At 44.9% G+C, this 19,605-nt stretch overlaps 1 protein-coding gene across 1 annotated transcript in view; it reads left to right on the top strand.

The window, feature by feature from the left end:
- UMODL1 (uromodulin like 1) overlaps positions 1–19,605 on the top strand; it is a 49,762-nt gene that overhangs the window by 16,244 nt on the left and 13,913 nt on the right. The window contains exons 8-14 of the mRNA XM_066177311.1: positions 316–570; positions 2,017–2,129; positions 4,666–4,831; positions 8,110–8,247; positions 8,769–9,434; positions 12,833–12,945; positions 17,645–17,834. Of these exons, the coding sequence (XP_066033408.1) occupies positions 316–570; positions 2,017–2,129; positions 4,666–4,831; positions 8,110–8,247; positions 8,769–9,434; positions 12,833–12,945; positions 17,645–17,834 (1,641 nt within the window). The remainder of the gene's footprint in view (positions 1–315; positions 571–2,016; positions 2,130–4,665; positions 4,832–8,109; positions 8,248–8,768; positions 9,435–12,832; positions 12,946–17,644; positions 17,835–19,605) is intronic.

Below are 19,605 nucleotides of genomic sequence, written 5' to 3'. Positions count from 1 at the left end.
CCCATGGCAGGGGGTGCAACTGGGTGATCTTCCAGGTTCTTTCCAGCCCAAACTATTCTGTGATTCTATGATTCAACAGAAATGCATATAGTAAAAGGAAATAAAAAGGTTAAACACTAAATGAGTCACTCTAGTGGATGAGTCCATGGATGAGGGGATCTGCTAGTGTGAGAGGGGCAGATTGTGTCCTGATGTAAAGAGAACCTTACCCTATTGCCTGTCCAAGTGCTTGTCTGTAGTGGATTTAGAACATCACAAGGCTTTAAAAGTGAAATGTTGCTTTCTCTGTGCCAACTCTTCCTGGGACTGCAACAGATCCCTCTGCAGTTACAAACCATCGAATCCTCAGCGTTACCAGCAACAGCTTTGAAATGTCCTGGCTTGTCAGTTCCCCTCTGAACCACACCTTCAAAGTCCGGGTGTCCAATGGCAGTGAAACTGTGCAAAACCTGAAGACAGAGGAAATGCAAGTGGTTGTGTCTCACCTGGAGGCAGGTGTGATGTATTCAGTAGAGATCAGCTATGAAACTTGTGGAAAAACCATTATCTCCCATCAAAATGTTAAAACAGGTAAAGAAACCCTTTAAAATACATATGTATATAAATATAGTATATCTCTATCCTCTCCCTTCTCCTTCCGTCCCCACACACTTGAAGTTCAGCAATGTTCCTTTGGTCCTCACTGAAGAACATTTCCCACCTTCTTCAGCACTTTTTATCTCATCTACTCCAGCATTTATCCAGCCCAGAATATCCGGCAGCAGAACTTTGGCCTTAGTTGACAAAGCAGTGCTGGAGCTGATTAGACTATTGCAGATTTCAGCCTGAGCTGTAATTCTTCTTTAAAAATTTATTTCTTTGGTGCCTGGCACTGCTTTCTGCTGCCACCCATGTCCCAACAGGCCTCATTTTTTTCCTGGTTGATGGCTGTGGCCAGTGGGAAATCCAGGTAACTGGTTTGTCAAGGGCTCAGCTGAGCTTACAAGAGTGCCCAGAGGAAGGGCAGATTCTGCTGAATAAAGGATTAAAGAGAACTACAAGGACTGAGCAACAAAGCTGCAGAATACCTGCCCATTCTGTTCAATTAACTGGTGCTGGGAGCTTCCTGAGGCCCTAGTGTGTTGATCAAACATAATTTTGCCTTTTCTCTAGTCTTAAATTATTTCCTAAGCCTCCATGCAAATAAAGAAATAAATCTCTCCCCCTTTTTTCAAAGAGCAGGCAGTGAACTATTTATTACTGACCACAGTGGGAATGCTGCTGTTCATGTTTATCCCTAAGAGCCTTCCCTTTGATGAGATGAGGGATGACTCCAGTTTGGGTCAGAAGGAAATTAATCCCTTTGTGGAGGGAAAGTAGGAGGTCTGGTGGTTATGAAAACAGAGGGCTGACCTTCAGAGTATGAAGTTGGAGCCCTTGGAGAAAAAGAAAAGTTTTCCAAGGATCAGTCCAAGGAGTAACAGCCTCGGAGTGTTTATACAGGACAAAGCAGTTAGAGATTCCTTGGCTCTTGGTTTTGGCTCCTGTGCTCTGTGCAGTATCTGTCAGGGCTCACCACACACACGAGGGGCATGCAGAGCTTTTTATTGTATTTTCAGTTTAAGAGTGTATTTGCTATCCCCACTGCCGAGATCAGGAAAGTAAATAAATAAAAGCTGTGACTGGTGGGCCAGAGATGAGCCCATGGGCAATTCAACCCTGGGTGTAACTTCAAGGCAGGAGCTGTGTAGGGCTAGGCCCAGGTATGTGTAAACCCACACGTAAAGTATGTGTACACCCAGTTCTCATGCAGCTGCAATTAGGCACCAAAATATCTCTTTAGACCTGATATAAGTGCATCTGCTCAATGTATCAGAAGTTTGTAGGAGCCTATTTACTTTACTTTTTTTTTTTTCATACCAAACTCTCTCAATCTTGTCCTCCTTTCTTCCATCAGCCGGGATTTTGGTCCAGGTACATCAATTTGAACTGAATCCTTTCCTACTTTGTGAGTGGTTTTAATGTTGTGTCCTACAGAAGCCAAGATATTTGATGTTACTATGAGGATTCTCAACTACAACTTCACTGATGATTTCCACAATTCCATCAGCTCAGCATATGAGAAATTTTCAAGACTGTTACTTACAGAGGTAAAATGGCTGTATCTCTGGGTAATATATATATTTTTTTTCAATGTAAAATTTACTTAATCTAATAGAGGATTTTATGCCTGGATGAAATATTCATTCAAAATCAGCATACTATTTCCTGTGACCTTTCTTCATAATTACAACAAAATTCAACTGACTAGACAGATCAAGCCCTTGGCCTTGTTAGCAGTGAAGGCAGTGAGAATTTTTCCCTACAGAAGAGTGAAGGAATTATAAATGCAGGCATGCAACAGAGGCTCCTTTCCTTGGATCTTTAATTTGGCAATAAACTCACAGTAAATTAACTTAAGGCCTTTAAATGGATTATTGAAATGGCATTCCTGGCATTCATTTCAGCTCAATAAATGTCTTACTCCTCTCAAAGATCTTTCTTCTTTCAGGAAAAGTATCTGGATCAGGCTTTCTTCTCCAGCCCCATTCCTTGCCTGCGCACATTGTGGCCACTGTCCACAGTCAGGTGTAATCAGCCAGAAACAAAACTTGAGTCATGAAGTCTGATGCCTGCAGCTCTCAGCTTCCCAAAAAAGGGAAAAAAAGGGGGGAGGTTTGAGATGGAGCAATCTCCTACAGTTTTGCTGCACAGAACAGGGCCCATACAGAGGAACTGGGATCTCCATCCCAAACAAGTCTTCCCCAAAACAAAGGGTGACTCATAATCATGTGTGAATTTAAATGCAAGAGAAAAACCCAAAACAATAAAGGAGCTATATGTTCAAGGGCAGCAGAAAGGAGGCATTTGCTCCGCAGAAATTGCTAGCTGAACCTCCTCACATGGATTTTATTTCCCACCGTTGGAAATTGTTCACTTTTGTTGTGCAGGAAGATTCTGGTGAGTGAGTTGTCTCTGAGATTAATGAAGATCTGATTGGCTTCATCGGGTTGGGAAGGAAAAGGAGCATTGCCCACCTGTGTTGCTTCTGCCTCCTTGGGTGTTTGTGAGCACAGCATCCCCCTCTCATTTCTTCATTTTCTTGCCTCTCTACCCTGATGTGAGCTTAGACCAGCTAAACAGCTTGTTTGTAGGAATCTTTTTTGAGCAAGCTCTGACTGAATGGGAACAGAGCTGTGCTGATTCATGGCTCTGCTCGTGCTCAAAGGCAGCTTTGAGGTGTATGCAGGAACAAAAGGCTCCAACAAGGAGCAGCCTTCTAGACATGTAAGGTAAAACTGCCAGCTCCTGCACAGCTCAAATATTGACAGCAGTGTGCCAGCTTCGATGTTCAGAGTAATGCATTTGTTCAGCTGAAGTGACTGCTCACTGGTTTGGTAATTAACCATGATGAAATTGCGATGCTGCCTTGAAGCTGGGCTGTGTCAAACACGTTTTTTTTTAAGTTATCCACCCCCACTTTTCTTGTCTCTCATCCTGATGTTTCTTTGTTATTGGACTCGGCTGCAGGCTAAACTTGGACTGTCGAGTTTCAAATGCACCCTGGGAACTAAAGCCATGCCCACACTTGTAAATAAAATAAAATAAAATAAAATAAAATAAAATAAAATAAAATAAAATAAAATAAAATAAAATAAAATGTGGATGTGACATACAGAGATAACAACAAGCCTCTGCTGCATGCACTGACTGCATGCACTGACTGCTGCAGGCAAATGGGGAATTCTGCTCCCTTGAGCCAAAATTTGGAAGACCAGTGGTGAGACGGATACAGTTTTCAAAACTATCATAGAATTATATAATCACAGAAAGGTTTCGGTTGGAAGAGGCCTTGAAGATCATCCAGTTCCAAACCCCTGCCATGGGCAGGGACACCTTCCACTATCCCAGGTTGCTCCAAGTCCCATCCAGCCTGGCCTTGGACACTTTCAGGGATTGGGCAACCATAGCTTGTCTGGGCAACCTGTGCCAGGGCCTCACCACCCTCACAGTAAAAAAAAGTTTTTCCTAATATCTACTCTAACCCTACTCTCTGTCAGTTTGAAGTCATTCCCCCTTGTCCTGTCACTCCAGGCCCTTGTAAATAGTCTTGCCTCATCTTTCCAGTAAGTTCCCCTCAGGTACTGGAAGGTCACAATTAAGTCTCCCCAGAGCCTTCTGCTTTCCAGGCTGAGCAATCCCAATTCTCTCAGCCTTTCCTGACAGCAGAGCTGCTCTGATCTTGGTGCCTCCTCTAGACTGGCTCCAGCAGCTCCACATCCTTCCTGTGCTGGGCCCTGGGGCTGGATGCAGCTCTGCAGGTGGGATCTGAAGGGGTAGAGGGGCAGAATTCCCCCTCTCCCGCTGCCCACACTGCTTTGGGTGAAGCCCAGCACAGAGAGGGTTTCTGGGTCCCAGTGCACACGGCCAGGCCGGTCCAGCCCCTCATCCACCAGCACCCCCAAGTCCTTCTCAGCAGGGTTGCACCTGGCATTATTTTGTGCCACAATAATCTCTGAAAAATAAGGTTTCTGAAACACTTTGGAAGTTTTCTTTTTACAGCATCTTCTGTGTTGTGTTTTTTTAAATATTTAAAGAGGCACCTGTTGGCTCCCTAATTGTCAATGCTTCTCTCCCTTTGCTCAGCTCGAAAATTCATTTCCACCCAACGTTTCTGCCTTGTACAAATCTGGGAAGCTGAAAGTGCAGATTGAATCCCTGGCAGCAGGAAGCCTCATTGTGAGGCTCAGAATCACCGTGCAGGATCCTGAGTTTTCAGTGGGTGCCTCCACATTTGTTTTGATCATGTGCAGTATCACCAATATTCTCACAAACTAGAGAAACAAAAGATGTGGTTTGTTGAAGAGAAAACCATGATGTGAAAATTCTTCCAGGGGTTTTATCCATAAGCCCAGAAGGGTCAGACAAAGGAGCACTGGCTGTCCCCAGGTACCTTCAGGCACTGCTTCTCCTCACTGCGTTTAACCCAAGTGGAGCCCTTGGCTCCCCTATTCATTTTCCTCCCTCTCCTCTCTGTGCCCAGCTGGAAGTTTGCCATTATCTTTCTCGAGCTGAATGACAAACAGGATTACTGTGGAATATCTGTGGCCTTTAGATACACACGCCCTCTAGACAGTTTTGTGCTCCAGGATTGGGGGACTGTATCTGGGCCAAGGTTTAAGAAATCTAACATCTTCACTCTAGAAAGCCAGCCAGAGGAATTCCCAAATGTCCTTATTGTGAATAGGACTGAAGAAACATGCATGGAATTTATGTTAAACCAGGCGTTTGTTTGATCTTCAGTAATCACCACTTTTATCTTCAAAGGACTGAGTTCTGTCCTCAGGTTTCCCAGCTGGCAGACACAGCAGAGTTCAGAAAGTTGCCAAAGCCAACAGAATGGGTTATTCTTCTCTCTTGCTGAATTGAGCCTTTCTGAGCAGGAAAAACTCCCTTTGGAGTTGCAGAGCATATGGAGGTTAAGGAGAACAGGACAGGAAAAAAACAGGATTGCGCTCAAAGCCTACAAATACCACAGTGGCAGCTGAGATTGAATTGCAAGATGCTGATGTGTGCCAAAATACTTTGTAAATGTTCTTGATCCTGGGACCAAAAAGCTGAGGAAGAAGGTGATAGCTCTGGACTGTCACTTCAGCTGCAGAAAACCAGGTGGCTTCCAGTAGCACCACACTTACCCAGTGGCACAGCCAACAACTGCACTCCTCCTTAGGGGCTGAGAGAAGGGTTTATTTCTTAGCTGTACCCAAAGAAGAGTTTCTTCAACATGAGTTTCCTAGGTGGAAAATAAGGAGTGAAACACACGAAGGAAGGCTTTGTATAATGGGGTGTTTTGCTTCCTGACCCCGGAGAGCCCTAGGACATGACATTTGGCAATAAGCTCACCCAGATCCTGTCCCCTGGATCCTGCCTGCAGCCTGGCCACCACCAGGCTTTGTGCTTGGTTTAGTGGCAGCCCATTCAACTGTGAAAAGCAGGGACGAGAAGTCAGATGGGACAGTCCAACTGAAGGGAGTGGACCAGATCTCCTCAAAGATCCATAAATTATTAGGTTTATTGCCATGATAGATAAAGATAATAAAATCTGTTTTGTGGGGCATGGGAAGGGAAGAGAAGAGAAAGGGATGTGTGCTGAGTCAGGCCAAGATCCTTCTAGCACAGCCAGGAGCCAACTCCTGGAGAGGACATCACCTCCCACTAATAAACCCTTAGCCAACAACTGTTTTCAGAGGGATTTCTTAGGGTTTGTTTATCCCCCATGAATCTCCCCCATCAAATCAGATAAATCATTAGCATCTGCAACATCATTTGGCAAAGGAATTTCACAGATTTTTACCCTTTGCATGTACCCCTTACAGGTGTATAAAAGGTAATCAGAGTGAACACAAAGGTGGCTTGTTAATAATTTTCAGACTAGGACTGTTGGTTGAGGTTGGTGTAGGGAAGTGGCAAATGTGAAGGGCCAGAGAGGTGCTGAGAGTGCAGAAAGAGAGCTCAGAGCAGACCTTGGCTGAGTTGAGATGGTTTAGAGAGGAAAGAAGTGCAGAGTGTGTGTGTATGTGGACGCGCACAAGTGATGCACCAGTCAGTGCCGGTGTTTTGACCCGATGCATGATTGAATGTGGCCATCCGACGTGAAGGAATTTGCTTTAAAAGCCGTGCTAAGTGAGGAGAAAGGAAACCCTCAGAGACAATGGAGGCAGTGAATGTAAGTGATTTGGCAATTAGCATCTCTCAGATGGTGTTGGAAGTCACCAAGGGTCACAATTATTTCATAGCACGGTTAGGAATTAACGAGATTTCATCTCTGGTGTTGAGCCAGTCCTGCACACTTCTGCATTCCCTCTAAGCGGCTTAGGCTGGAACATAATAGGCAACTGCTGGCCACAGGCACATGAAATTGTCTAATGGAGACTATCACGGACACAGCAATTACCCAATGACAAAAAAAAAAAAAGAAGTGAAAAGAATTGAAATATTGGCTAGAAGGAAGGAAAAGCAAGCAGAAAGATGAGTGCATGTATGTGCATGCACATGGAATGGGACATTCCTTTGTTTCAGAGAAATAATCACCATCATTAATCTGCAGGTTTGCAGAACAAGCACTTATGGTAATTTGTCATTCAAAACAATTTTCTAGCCTCTGCTCAGAATTCTTTGTCCCAAGACACAGTTTTTAGCCTCATTTGCTGCTCTCCCTCTCTCAGGGCCCTGAGGCAGTGAAGGTGAGTGCATGAGGCAGTCACAGAGGGAGGGCTCACCTGGGATTCACTGGAATTATTCCTGTCCAAAGGACTAACTCAGCCCTTGCAGATTTGCTGGAACAGGGTGTGAATGGCAACACACGGCTCCAGATATAAATCCCTCAAAAGGGAAGAGGCTCAGCAATAAAATGGGTCTGTAACTGCATGAAAAGGCATCTCTAACTGATTCAGAGCAGCTGAATGCAGACATGAGGGACACCCTTAGAGCATCTTCATGCATTGATGAGTCAGGATGTCTCTTCTGACACTACCAGAAAGAGGGTCACAGTTTTACAGCATTACTTTTGAGAAGAAAAATTGTACAGAAAGAGATTTTGCCCTTAGCACTTCCTCTGTTAAGAACAGAATAGTGCTTCCCGTGGGAGCTACTAGCATTTACTTTTTATTTGAAGCAGAAGATTATTTGGATTAAGTCTCTGTTTAATGTTGTATCTACTGGTAGCTAGTGGTAACAGACCTATTAATTGCCTGATATATCTGGAGGTGCTGTACACAGAACTTGGTGTAGTGAGTGATTTTGATATAATTGCAGTACAAACCTACAGCGTTTTTTCACTTTAAATATGTTTACCTCTAAGAACAATTATTTTAAAAGTCTTGACTAGGAGAAAATACTTTTCAGAGTACAAGAAAAAGAGAATAACAAAACAGATAGTGTTCTGTATCACTCAGAGCTTGGCTGACTGGTAAATGATGAAAAAGGAAGACCACAGAAGTAAATCAAAAAAGGACTACTTAATGATTATTTCTAGGTCAATGCAGCCAGCAGGGAGGCTCTCTGACCCTTGTTCTTGTTTTGGTCCCACAGACTGGTATGAATGTGCTTCCCAAGCTGAGAATGACTGCTCTGTGTTTGCAGAGTGCATCAGTCTGATGGGCTCCTACATGTGCAGGTGCAAGACGACCATGGATACCAATCCATCCCGACCTGGAAGAAACTGTGAGGGTGAGAAAAAGGCCTGGCATCTAGTGGGGGTTTTGCCATGAAACATTGGAGTAAGTTGTGGGGTTTTACATCTGCTTTAATAACATATAAAATTCATGTTATTGTACCTTTGCACTCTGTGGCTGGAGGGGTATATATGGCCTGTCTCTAACCGTATGTATAAATAAAAATATAAAAATATAAAGATATATATATGTTCAGGTGAAATCTCTCTGAGATCCTTCTTGATGAGCCTGATAACTGCAAGGAGTACTTTTCCCTCTCTTGCTATGTCTGTGGCTAATTTCCTCCCACCGAGCTGACCCTTGGCCTCGCCAGCCAGAACAGGAGGCCCAGGGATCAAACCTGCTTCTTTGTGTCGGCACAAACCAGATTCAACCCCATAAAAATCACAAGTTCCACAGTGTGTCCATGAGCATCCAAGAGCTGTTTTTGTAATGCTGCCAGGGGTGGTTGAGTGGCCTTGGTGCCTCCTCATCCAGCTTCAGGCCCCATTTCAAGGTGTGTTTACTGTGTTGCAGGTGAGATTGTGGATCTTCTCGCTGAAACCATGGCTCCTGAAAGAAGAACCAGCACGGACTTTGCTCTTGAAGAAAGAAGCCCTGCAGGCCCTTCTCCCACTGCCACCACCGAGACAGCAGCTGCTGCAGGATCAAGCACCATCACACTCCTCCCTGCTGCACCAGCTCTGGGTGACAAACAAACATCCCACAGTCCCACCAGTGCTCCTCCAACCCCTTGGGAAAAAAGCCTGGCCCCGCAGACCGGTTTCAGCAAGGACAGCAGCCCCATGGCCGTGGGGGTCACCCCCAGCAGGGCACAGGCCGTGGGCACAGAAGCCACAAGCCCATCGCAGCAAAGCTCCACGGCCAAGGCTGCCCTCCCAAAATCACCCGTGGGCACAGCCAGGCAAGAGCAGCCCAGTTCAGTTTGGCTGTTTCCAAATCAAACAGCCGCCAGCACTCACACAGCTGCTGCTGTGCCCCACGCCAGCTCTCGAGGTGGCCCTGACACAGCTCTGGTGGCCACAGGGAATGCTGACATTGCCACCACTCTGGGGGCAGATGGAGAGGTGGGGAGGGAGAACAGCTCTTGGTCTGAGGGACACCCTGGAGCTTTGGGGTCACCAGCTTTGCCAGGCACCTCTCCAGCCCCCAGCCCGGCCCGCAGTGAGTACACATCCCATGGTGTTGGAATTCTGGAAACTTGGATTTGGGGATTTTAATGTATAGTAATACATGAGAGTCAAGATGGGGGATTTGGGGCATTGGCTTAGTCCTTCTTCTTCACCTTCTTCTTCTTCTTCTTGGGTTTGGGTGGTTTTCTGTAATTGGGTGAAAAAGGTCCGCATTGGGGGCTTTGGGTGGTCATTATTGGGTCAGAAATATAAATTATATAGGTGTCACCTCGTTATTGGGTAATTAGCATTTAAATAACCTTGGAAAGAGTCAGAGGTACTCCATTTTACCTCTGTTCCCTAACTTGCTAGTTAGAGCTCACAGCTTGTGAGTCTAAATAGATAAGAAATAATAAACATCCAAGTCTGAGCTCAAAACCTACACTTCCCATGGGTTAATCCCAACCTTGGCAAGGAAAAAAGGAAGCCAGAACCATCACAAACGGTGCCCCGTGTGAGGATCAAACTCACGACCTTCACCATGGGATCGGCACGAGTGGGAATTCACCTGGGGGAGAAGCAAAGCCTCACTCTGAGTTCGGAAAAAGGCATCTAAAACTTATTTTTTCATCATCAAAATTATTTTCTTGGTGCCTGCAACTTTTTTTTTTTTTTATCAGTAATATTTTCTGCAGGAATTGGCACTTTCTCTTTGCTAAATCAGCTTGTGAAAGCGATTCCTCTTCCTGGCAATTTAGCAGTTGCTTTTACTGATGTTGCATTTCTTCAGCTCCAGGAGAAGGAAGAGCATAAAAGAGTGCACTGAGCATGGCTGGTGGCAACATTTGCTTCTCGTCCTTTTCCCACACATCCTGGTTTTCCCTGCAGCCTCTGGCACCAGGACACGGCAGCAGCAGCTGTCTGTGGAGTTAATTTAGGGAGCCAGGGAGGAAAAGGACCTGCCTTCCCTTTCCCCTCAGCAGAGGATGATTAGTCAGAGTCCTCCACAAATCCCCTGTGAGGCAGGAGCTGCCTGGAAACCTGAGAGACACTGCTTCAAGAGCTGTACTTGAGAGCAACAAGGCTGGCAAAGGTTTAATCTGTTTGGGTTTGGGCAGATGTGTTGCAGATAATTAGGGGATTTTTCTGTTGATTGGAGCTGAATCATGTTTCAGAGAGTCAGATTTGGTCTTAAAATTACAGTTTTGTTTGGGATAGCAATGCTGCTGTCTCTGCCCATCACTAAATGTATTTTTTTTTCTGTAGTGTGTCACTATTCAGTTTGGCTATTTCACTTTTGCTTCTGCTTGTCTTGATTCTGTCTCTCATGCCCTTCACATCTCTCTGATCCCAAGTCACACTTCCCTCTGCTCTTTTCTCTGTCCCTCCCCTCTGATCCCCTGTTCCTGGTGGTCTCCACTCATCGAACCCCCCTTCTGGTGTTCCTTCATTCCTTTCTCCCTGGAAAATGTCTTTTTCAGCCATGTAAGGCCAGTTCTGCTGCTTCTCCAGCCTCTCTTGTCCCCCCAACCCTGCTCACCACGTGTCCCCTCCTGCCATCCTGCCCTGCCTTGGGCAGCTGTGCCAATGTCCTGTTCAGCTCCTGTCTTCTCTCCTTTTAAAAAAGAAGTTGTTTTTTTTTTTTAATGAAAACAAAGAATTTTTTTAAAGTACAAAATTAGCTCATTTTAACTGACAAACAAACCAAACAAACCAAAACAAACCAAAAAACCAAAACAAACCCCCCCCCCCCCAATCAAATCCATAAAAGTTCTTTTCTCCCAGCTGGAAAATAAACTGAAAAATTCTACACAAAAAAAGTTCAGTTTATAAAAATTTGTTTTATATTCCTGATGAATCAAATATTCAGCCAAGTGCTTTTGCTGGGAAAGAAGCTTGTGAAGGGCTTATTCCTAAGGAACAAGAGCAAGAGCCACCAGAGTGGCATCTCACTAGCCCAGGGCACGAAATTCAGAGGGCAAAAGCCCATTTTTGGTGAAGTTTCATATGCAGCTCCTCCTTGTGGCATCATCTCTGACCTGGAGGCTCAACCTCAGCCAACTCTTCATAGTCTGGTCTTTTAAATACCAGGGGGCTTTTTTCTTATTATTTGACAATTGTTCAGAACATTTTCCCCTCTCACCTGAGACAACTGAATGCGTTTTATCCCCTAAATACCTGTGTTCACATGACAGGACAAGCCATGGCAAAAAGCAAGCCCAAATCCTTTGATCTGACTGTTGGTGGTGAGGATTCCTTTGGGATCAGAATTATGCTGTGATAAAGGAACCCTCCTCCAGTGCTTCAAGCAGGCATTTCTCCCCTCCCCTCTAAAGCTTTACCTGACTACTATTTCTTTTCCTCCAGTACCTGTCCTAGCTGAAGTAATCATTTTCCCAATGTGAGTAGAACTTGGATGTAAAGTGGTCCACAGAGTTTCTGCAGAGCTTTATAATTCCTCCTGTTTCAAAGAAAGCAGCTGAAATGGCAGATTAAATCTGAATATAGGAGTGTGCCAGAGCTGGACCCTGATGCCCTGTGGAGGTGCAGCTGGGTGTGTGCAGGGAGGAAAGCAGGTTGCTACACCAGAAAGTAAAGGTGGGTGACTTGATTCAGAATTTTTAAACTGAATCCTTGGCCAGATGATAAAGTTCTTGAAGTTTGAGGTGAAGATTATCCTGTATTTATATAAAAATATTACGTTTTGCTGTGCCAGGAGTGATGATTTGTTAGGAGCTGGGGGCAGAGTGAAGGTAATTTACTGGCAATGGTCACAGCATTGGATGATTTCATCACTAAATGGATGCCAGGGGCACAAAACATGCCTTGAGAAGCATTTCCTGATTTCTCTGATCTCTGATCACTTCAGTGTCTGTAGTAACAATGCCAAAGCCAGAGGTACTGGGAAACACTGAGAAATTAGGAAATAAACTAAAACGTTTGAGTCTGCCTTAATGCCATTCAGCAGAGGTGAACTGGGGTGGAAGTGTACACCTTGCTGGGATTCATCTCATCCCACCACAGCTGTCCAAAGTGTAGATGTCTAAGCTCAGGCAGCTGCCCAGCCTTCCTCTGAGGCTGCAGGGAGGATTTGGTGCTGCAGTGGTTTCCCTCTGGAGGGACTGGAGGGACAACCAGCTGAGCCTGGGAGAGCGATTCCAGTGCCTGAATGGAGCAACACTCCAGACATCCCTGAGCATCCAAGGCAGAGCTGGCAGATGTGGGACCTCCAGGAGGTCAGTGCCTTTCTTCAGAATCATCTGGGGCTTAGTCCGGGCAGACTAAGATTCTGGATGATTTTATTTTTAGACTTCTGGGGTTTGGGCTGCATTTCCTTCTGCTGCTGTGAGTTGATACATGTGGCCAGGAATGCTGGACACTGTGACACACCTGTCCATGGACTGCAGTCCATAAAACATGTATAGAAATTTTCTTGCCTTCTTACCTTTTCTTTTTCTTACCTTGCAGCCTTCCAGAAACTTAGCGGCACAGTTCGGATAACAAACATGGAATACTCTCCAGGCTTCAGCAATACAAGCAGTGAGGAATATCAAACCTTTGCACAGCTCTTTGTGGATGAAGTAAGTGGTGAAGAAGGATGTGACCTGCTACCTGTCTCAATAAAACCCTGGATATGGTCCTTTTCCCCCACAGCCTTTATAACTCATGTGTGTCCCTTGACACACCTGTAAGGTATGGCTTCCCCTGACTGCCTGAGGCTGCAGGATAAGTGTGCAGCTGTGTTCTAGAGGAAGATCAGGATTTTGGGATTCTCTGGTACCTCCATGTCCTCTCCTTCTCATACTTGGTTGTACTGAATTATTGATCTCTTCCAGGGGTGTGGTGGAAAGTTAATGGAATTAGCGAAGTGCTCTGATACCCTTGCCCTGAACAGCACTATCCTAATTAGCTGTATGATTGTTATTATCCTTTGTAGCAGTACCTCAAGGCCGACAGTTCTTGTAATCGTCCTGGATTTTGTAGCCCCGTGTCTGGAAAGGGAGTGGTTTCTTGAAAAGTCACCTCTGCCCTCACTTCCAATTAGAGTGCAGGATATCAAAGCACAACATGATATCTGCTGTGCCTTTCACCCTCTCAGGATTCTCGGACGTTGCATTTGACAGTATCTAATATTGCAGTGGATTTGTCAGAACTTTGTTCCTTCTGGTGCTCCCTCAAACACACCCATGCCTGGAAAACCACTGGTTATGCTGGGCTGCTTTACTGCCTCCCTTACCTCCCCTTCACTGTCTGTGCTTTCAGAGGCCCTGATAAGTGTGCTGATAAATCCCTCACTGGCAATTTGATGGATTCTCAAACCCTGCAGAGGCCTCCTGAGACCGGGGACAGTTACAAAGTGCCACAGGAACACAGCTGTCACAGGGGCACGGAGTCAGAATCAAAATCTTTAGGTTGGAAGAGACCTCCAGGATCATCAAGTCCAACCCAACCCTAACCTTAACTAAACCATGGCACCAAGTGCCACATCCAGTCTTTTCTTAAACACATCCAGAGAGGGTGAATCCACCCCCTCCCCAGGCAGACCATTCCAATACTTAATTACCCTTTCTGTAAAAAGGGTAATAAAGTTCTGTAAATAGGGCACAGGGCAGGCCAGCCTGGGGTCACAGACAACTGCAGGGAGGGAAGAGGGTGATCCATTTCTCTTTCTTGGACATCAAATCAGTTTCCCACTAGTCACTGGACTGGTTTGCACCTTTCTGGGTATGTTAGCAGAGCACAGCTTTCCCGGAGCTGTTATGGCCCCAAGCTGTCACATCAGAAAAACTGTGACAGAACGAGAGTGATGTGATTAGCAAAGCGAAAAGGGAGCAATTCTCCACTGACCTCTCTCTCATTCAGCACCACGCTCTGCCTGAGGCTATTTCAGAGCAGCACAGTATTGAAATGGACTGAAATTAATGTATTTTCTTCATTCACTCAGATACCTTAGTCCAGAAAACCATGGGTACTGATGTATTTAGGAAAAATTGTAAAATAGTTGCAAAAAGGAACAAAATGAAGTTTTGTGTCAGTTTTACATGGGTCTCAAATTTTCAGGCAGAAAATGATCACTTTGATTATAAGGACCCAGCACTCCTTTTCCCAGCACTCTGGTTTTGTGGATCAGCTGGAGAAATGTGTCAGTGTTGATTCCTTCCACCTCTGAGCCACTGTAAATGGGCCATAATTGCATAGCTGCTGTAAATAATATCCCAAATACTGTATTTCTAGATGCCAAAGAAAATTCAAGAGACCAGAAGGATCTGTATATTTTCTTTTCCAGTTATGAGGACCAGAAATGGACCCTTTGAAGTAAATGAGTAAAGTTTTATGAGCTTTAAAAGCACTCTCAGGTTCCAGTTAAATACAGTTTGCCAGAGATTTTTTTTTAAAACCTCTTTGGAGTCACAATCTACAATTCAGAGGATTTATAAATCCTAATGTGTATAATGGTCTTTAGCCCCAGCACTTAAGTGCCATGTGGTTAAATTGGCAGCACAGCAAATGGAAATATCATCCTTTAAATAATGAGAAGGAGGTAAAAACTTGATGTGATAACCTGCACTGTCATTGTCCAGGCCAGTTCCACCACCTTTCTTGTAATGCAACTTAAAAACAACATGGATAAAGGTAAAAAAAAATATTTAAGTCTTGGGGTTTGCTCAGCTTGTGTTTTACAGCACCCCAAGAAGGATATCATGGCCTGTCCTCAAGAAAAGCAGTTGGGAAAGCGAAAGTTTGAGCTGAAAATACATTCACTGAGGTGCAATAAATTCCCAAGTGGAAAGGTTTGAATTTGGGTGTCTTAAACTTAGCTGAGTGACAAAAGGTATGAAACTAATAAATGATAATGCCTTATGACTCCCCCATTTGGAAGGCACATAGCCTGTGTTTGTGTAGCTGAGTGCACCTAAAATGATTGTAGTTGAAGCTATATGTATGTGCAATGAGTGTAGGAACGGGGATTCAGGAATTTTCAGTATTCCAGTGTAATTTCACCCTTTTGTTAGTTGGAGTTTATCCACCTCCACATCCTGGAAGCTGCTGTTGATGGTGGCTGGGCAGATGTGTGCTCTTCTCCCTGAAGGTGCAGCCAAACCTAAAAGACAGTGGGGAGGATTTTTTTTTCTCTCTCTGAGTGAAAAACAGTCTTCAAGCAATATTCTGTTCAAATTACTGTACCTTTTGCTTACTTATTCCCAGTTTCCAGATTGTCAGTGCGTTCCCTGCTTAGGTTTCCTTTGTGTTCTGCAGAAATTGCACATACAGTGACAGACCTGAAGATAATTTCTCTTGTAAGAGCTCCCATACTCAAGAGTATTATATATTGAATATTTCTTTCCAAAAAGTTCCGTTCCGTCCCCCCCCCCTTTTTTTTTTTTTTTTTTTTTTTTTTTTTTTTTTTTTTTTTTCTAGCCCTGCTTCATCAAGCGTTATTTGGATAAGCCAGGGTGTGGTACCTGTTGGGAAATCCTTGGAAATTCTCGGATAAAGGGTTTTGTAGTGTCATCTAGTGGCTAAATGCAAACACTGTGAATGTGCCCGGACACTATTCAAGCTCTGGGTCCTGCTTTGGGAGGAAAAAGAGGAATAAAAAGGACAGAAACAAAACAAAACGAACAAAAAACCACTGTACCCAGGTGGGGGTCAGGCGCTGGCCACAGGGAAAAAGGGACAGGGCAAGAGGAAATGGCCTCAGGCTGCTTCAGGGGAGGTTCAGTTTGGACATCAGGAGGAATTTCTGCATGGAAAGGGCGGTGAGGACTTGGAAGGAGCTGCCCAGGGAAGTTTGGAGTGCCCATCCCTGGAGGTGTCCAAGGAAGGCTTGGATGAGGCACTCAGTGCCCTGGGCTGGGGACAAGGTGGGCATTGGGCATGGGTTGGACTTGATGATCTTGGTGGTCTTTTCCAACCTCAATGATTCTGTGATTCTGTGAAAAAGAAGAACTGATAAAATTTTCAGAATAGACAGAGAAAGAGGTTGAAATCAGGGTGGGCTAAGAGGATGTCACAGGTGTCTGTGTTTATTGTTGAGAAGTTCAGACAAAAATTATGAAAGTTGAAAACTTAGGCCTTCTACTTTTCAGTACCTGCTTGTGAAACAGCAGGAAGAGAGAGCAGAAGGAGCCCAAGAGGCCCTGTCTTTGTGAAATGAGAGATTTGGGTCCTGACCAGGACAGTTTATGTTCTGCCCAGGTTTTTAGAGAGGATCCCGCTGTCTCCATCCTCCCAGCTCTGCCTGAGTGCTCCATGGGGCCCTCCATGGTTTTCTGTGGGGGAATTGCAGGCACATGGCAGCAGTTTCCAGGGGCACACAGAGGGTTTGCTCTGTGCCATGTTGCCTTGGCACCATCAGCTCTGGTGACTCAGGAAAAGGCTGCAGGACCTGCAAATCCCGGGACTGTCTGCAGGGCTGGAGTGGGGAAGTCTGGGCTGGGCAATGCACAGCAGGCAGGGCACAAGGCTGTGCAAAAGCTGTGAGAATCCAGCCCTAAATGCACCAGCTCTGTGCGTGGGTGCAAGGCAAACAAAGCTGCTTCTCCTGGTGGCTCCCAGCCTCTTCCCTGGGTTCTTCCTGGTGGGAATTACTGCTGGCATCCCAAAGCATCACACACTGAAATAAACTGTGCCTTAAGCTCATGGCTGAAATCCAGCCCTGCTGCTCCAGATATTTCCTGCAGAAGTCAGGGAGAGGAAGAAGCAGTTGGAGGTGGCCACAGGGTAGCCCCCCACCTGACCCCTTAACACCCTGGCCTGGGTATTTAGGAAGAGGTGGGTTTGGCTTGGCTCTGGTGAGAAATCAGCTGTAAAGCAAAGCTTGAAGGTCACCTGCTCAAAGTTGTAATGTTCCTGGGCTGAGAGAGCCCTCTGAGGCAGTGTGGAGTGTCAGGAGCATCTTCCACCAGCAATTCCTTGTACTGGATTGCCCCTCTCCCCAGAGGCATTCTGAGAGGCAGGACATGGGAGCTTCCCTGCAATCTCCTCCCTTCCTTTCTATTACCAGAGGCAAGGTCTTGTGCTAAATCACAGATGAGATATCTTAATCTTTTGGCTTGTTTAATATTCATGGTTAAATAACGCCCCACGTCCTTCAGCTGCTCTGGAATGAAAATGTTACAAAGCAAAAGGTCAATTTTCTGCTGCTTCCCTTCAGAGCAGGAAACACAACACTCATTTCTGAGCAGTGTACACGGCCTGAAATGTAATTGCTCCATCTGCCCATCCCCACATACATTTGGTTTTTATTCCAGGTGCGTAAATCTTTGCCCCCCCGAGGTGCTCCAGCAGATGGATGCTGGTCTGATTAAAGTGCTGATAACGGGTGTCACTAATGGGAGCACAGTGGTAAGTTTCAATTTGCTGCTTGCTGAAGAACTGGATGTCCACCATGTCATCACCACTTTTTGTGAGGCCTTGGAACACAGCTCCTGCCTCACCATCGACAGGAGCAGCCTCTCTACACACGGTGAGGAGCAGCTTGGGCCCCAGGAATTCTTCAGAACCAGACAGATGATAAAAGCTGTTATTAATCTGTGTCTTCTGAGGTGAAAATCTCTGTAAAACACATGGATGAAAAGCCTTTCTCACTCCTTGCATTGCTCCTGCTTGTCCATGCAGTAAGTTTTTCAGAGAACACCCACAGATGACATAGAAAGTGAGGTACCACTGATCCAAAAGGACAAAACCAACTGGTCTTTTTGACAATGCCTAGAATCACTTTTACAGAGAAAAAGGTAAGGAGATGTTAGAGGCCATGGATTGATGAGTTTATAAGATACCAGTGCGAATGAGTCCCTGAACACAGCCATAACGAGCACTGTTTAAAATAATTTAAAACCACATAACCCTCTGCTTTGCACTGATAATTTTTTCACGAAATAGAAATCCCAAGAAATAAATGAACATGTGAGCTCTTCTGCACTGGGAGTAGTTGTTTTCCTCACACTCCTGTGGGTCTGGTGCTCAGGTGAAAGCCCACACTTTGCCAAGCCCAGCACGATGGCTGATTGTACAACTTCTTTTCTTTTCTATGTAATTGATTTAAGTAACAAAACCCATTAATCTCCTGACTAAGAGCAGCTGAATTCTGTTTCACAAGTCACCTCTGAAAAAAAATATCAAACACTGTATCCCTGACATGATCCATTTGTCCGAGGAGCCTTGTTATAAGCTGTCAATTAGAATCACATGCAAAATTACTTCAGAAACATATTTATGCTCTTCTCTATAACTTTTTCTTTTTTTTTGCCTGTTACACTCACAGCTGTAAATCTGGATAGTCACATATCCTGGTAATTAGTAGGTTCACAACAATCTTGTGGCAGTGCTAGTGCTTTGTAGAGTGCCTGCCCCCCCTCAAACCTGGGCTAAAACAAAGGGTTTGTTTCAGGACAGGTCCCCATAGAGCAGGTGGTTGGTGCTGCGTTCTCAGTCCCACCTGTGGTCTGGTTTGCCCTGGTTTTTAGACTTCGGAAAGTAAGAAAGAGAAGTAAAAGCATGGGGTTTTTTCTCTCGAAAATGAGAATTTTGGCCAGGTAAAAATTAAGACAGCAACTAGACTGCAGCCTGGACCAGTCACGCAAGCCTTCTGCTTCACTCATGCTGGGCATTTACTCAGCATCTCCTCAGAATTGTGAAATGGGGGAAAAAACTGAGGCGGTCCTTGGGCTTAGAAGCATCCCTTTGGGCAGCTGATCACCTTAGGAGTGGGGAATGTACCATATTAATTTTTTTTTAATGCTGTAAAGTTCTTTTAACAGTTCGGTTTCTCATATTTGCCACAAAAATTAAGCAGGATTGTCAAGATTCTTAGTGATTTCCATTAGCAGCAGCAGCAGAGGGGACAGGAGAGGTAATAGAGAAAGAAACAGAAAGTACTTGATAGGTGGCTTCATCTCTGTATGGCAGCAGGGAGGAAATGCTGGTATTGCAAATTAGATATTTGTATGAGCTGATTCATCTGGCTTCTCTCTTTCCTCAGGTCGTTTGCTAGCTGATGTATGATGGGTCTTTAATTTCCTGAATTCTCTTAGGCTTTTTCAGTAGTTTATATTTGGGTTTGCAACCACAAGAATAAGGAACATTTTTTTACTGAAGTCACAATGATTTGTCAATTGATGCCAACCTTTGTTCAGTTTTAATTAAGATATTAATGTAATAACAAGCTTTTGGGAAATCCAGCTCTGGGAGAGCTCCAACTTTTATTTACCTTCCTCTATTGTGCAAATCAGTGACTT

The sequence above is a fragment of the Chamaea fasciata genome, unplaced genomic scaffold (assembly GCF_029207755.1).
Source record: "Chamaea fasciata isolate MVZ Bird 193981 ecotype frontalis unplaced genomic scaffold, bChaFas1.0.hap1 SCAF_2, whole genome shotgun sequence".
In the NCBI taxonomy this organism is placed as follows: Eukaryota; Metazoa; Chordata; class Aves; order Passeriformes; family Sylviidae; genus Chamaea; species Chamaea fasciata.
This window is presented reverse-complemented; position numbering and strand designations above follow the sequence as displayed.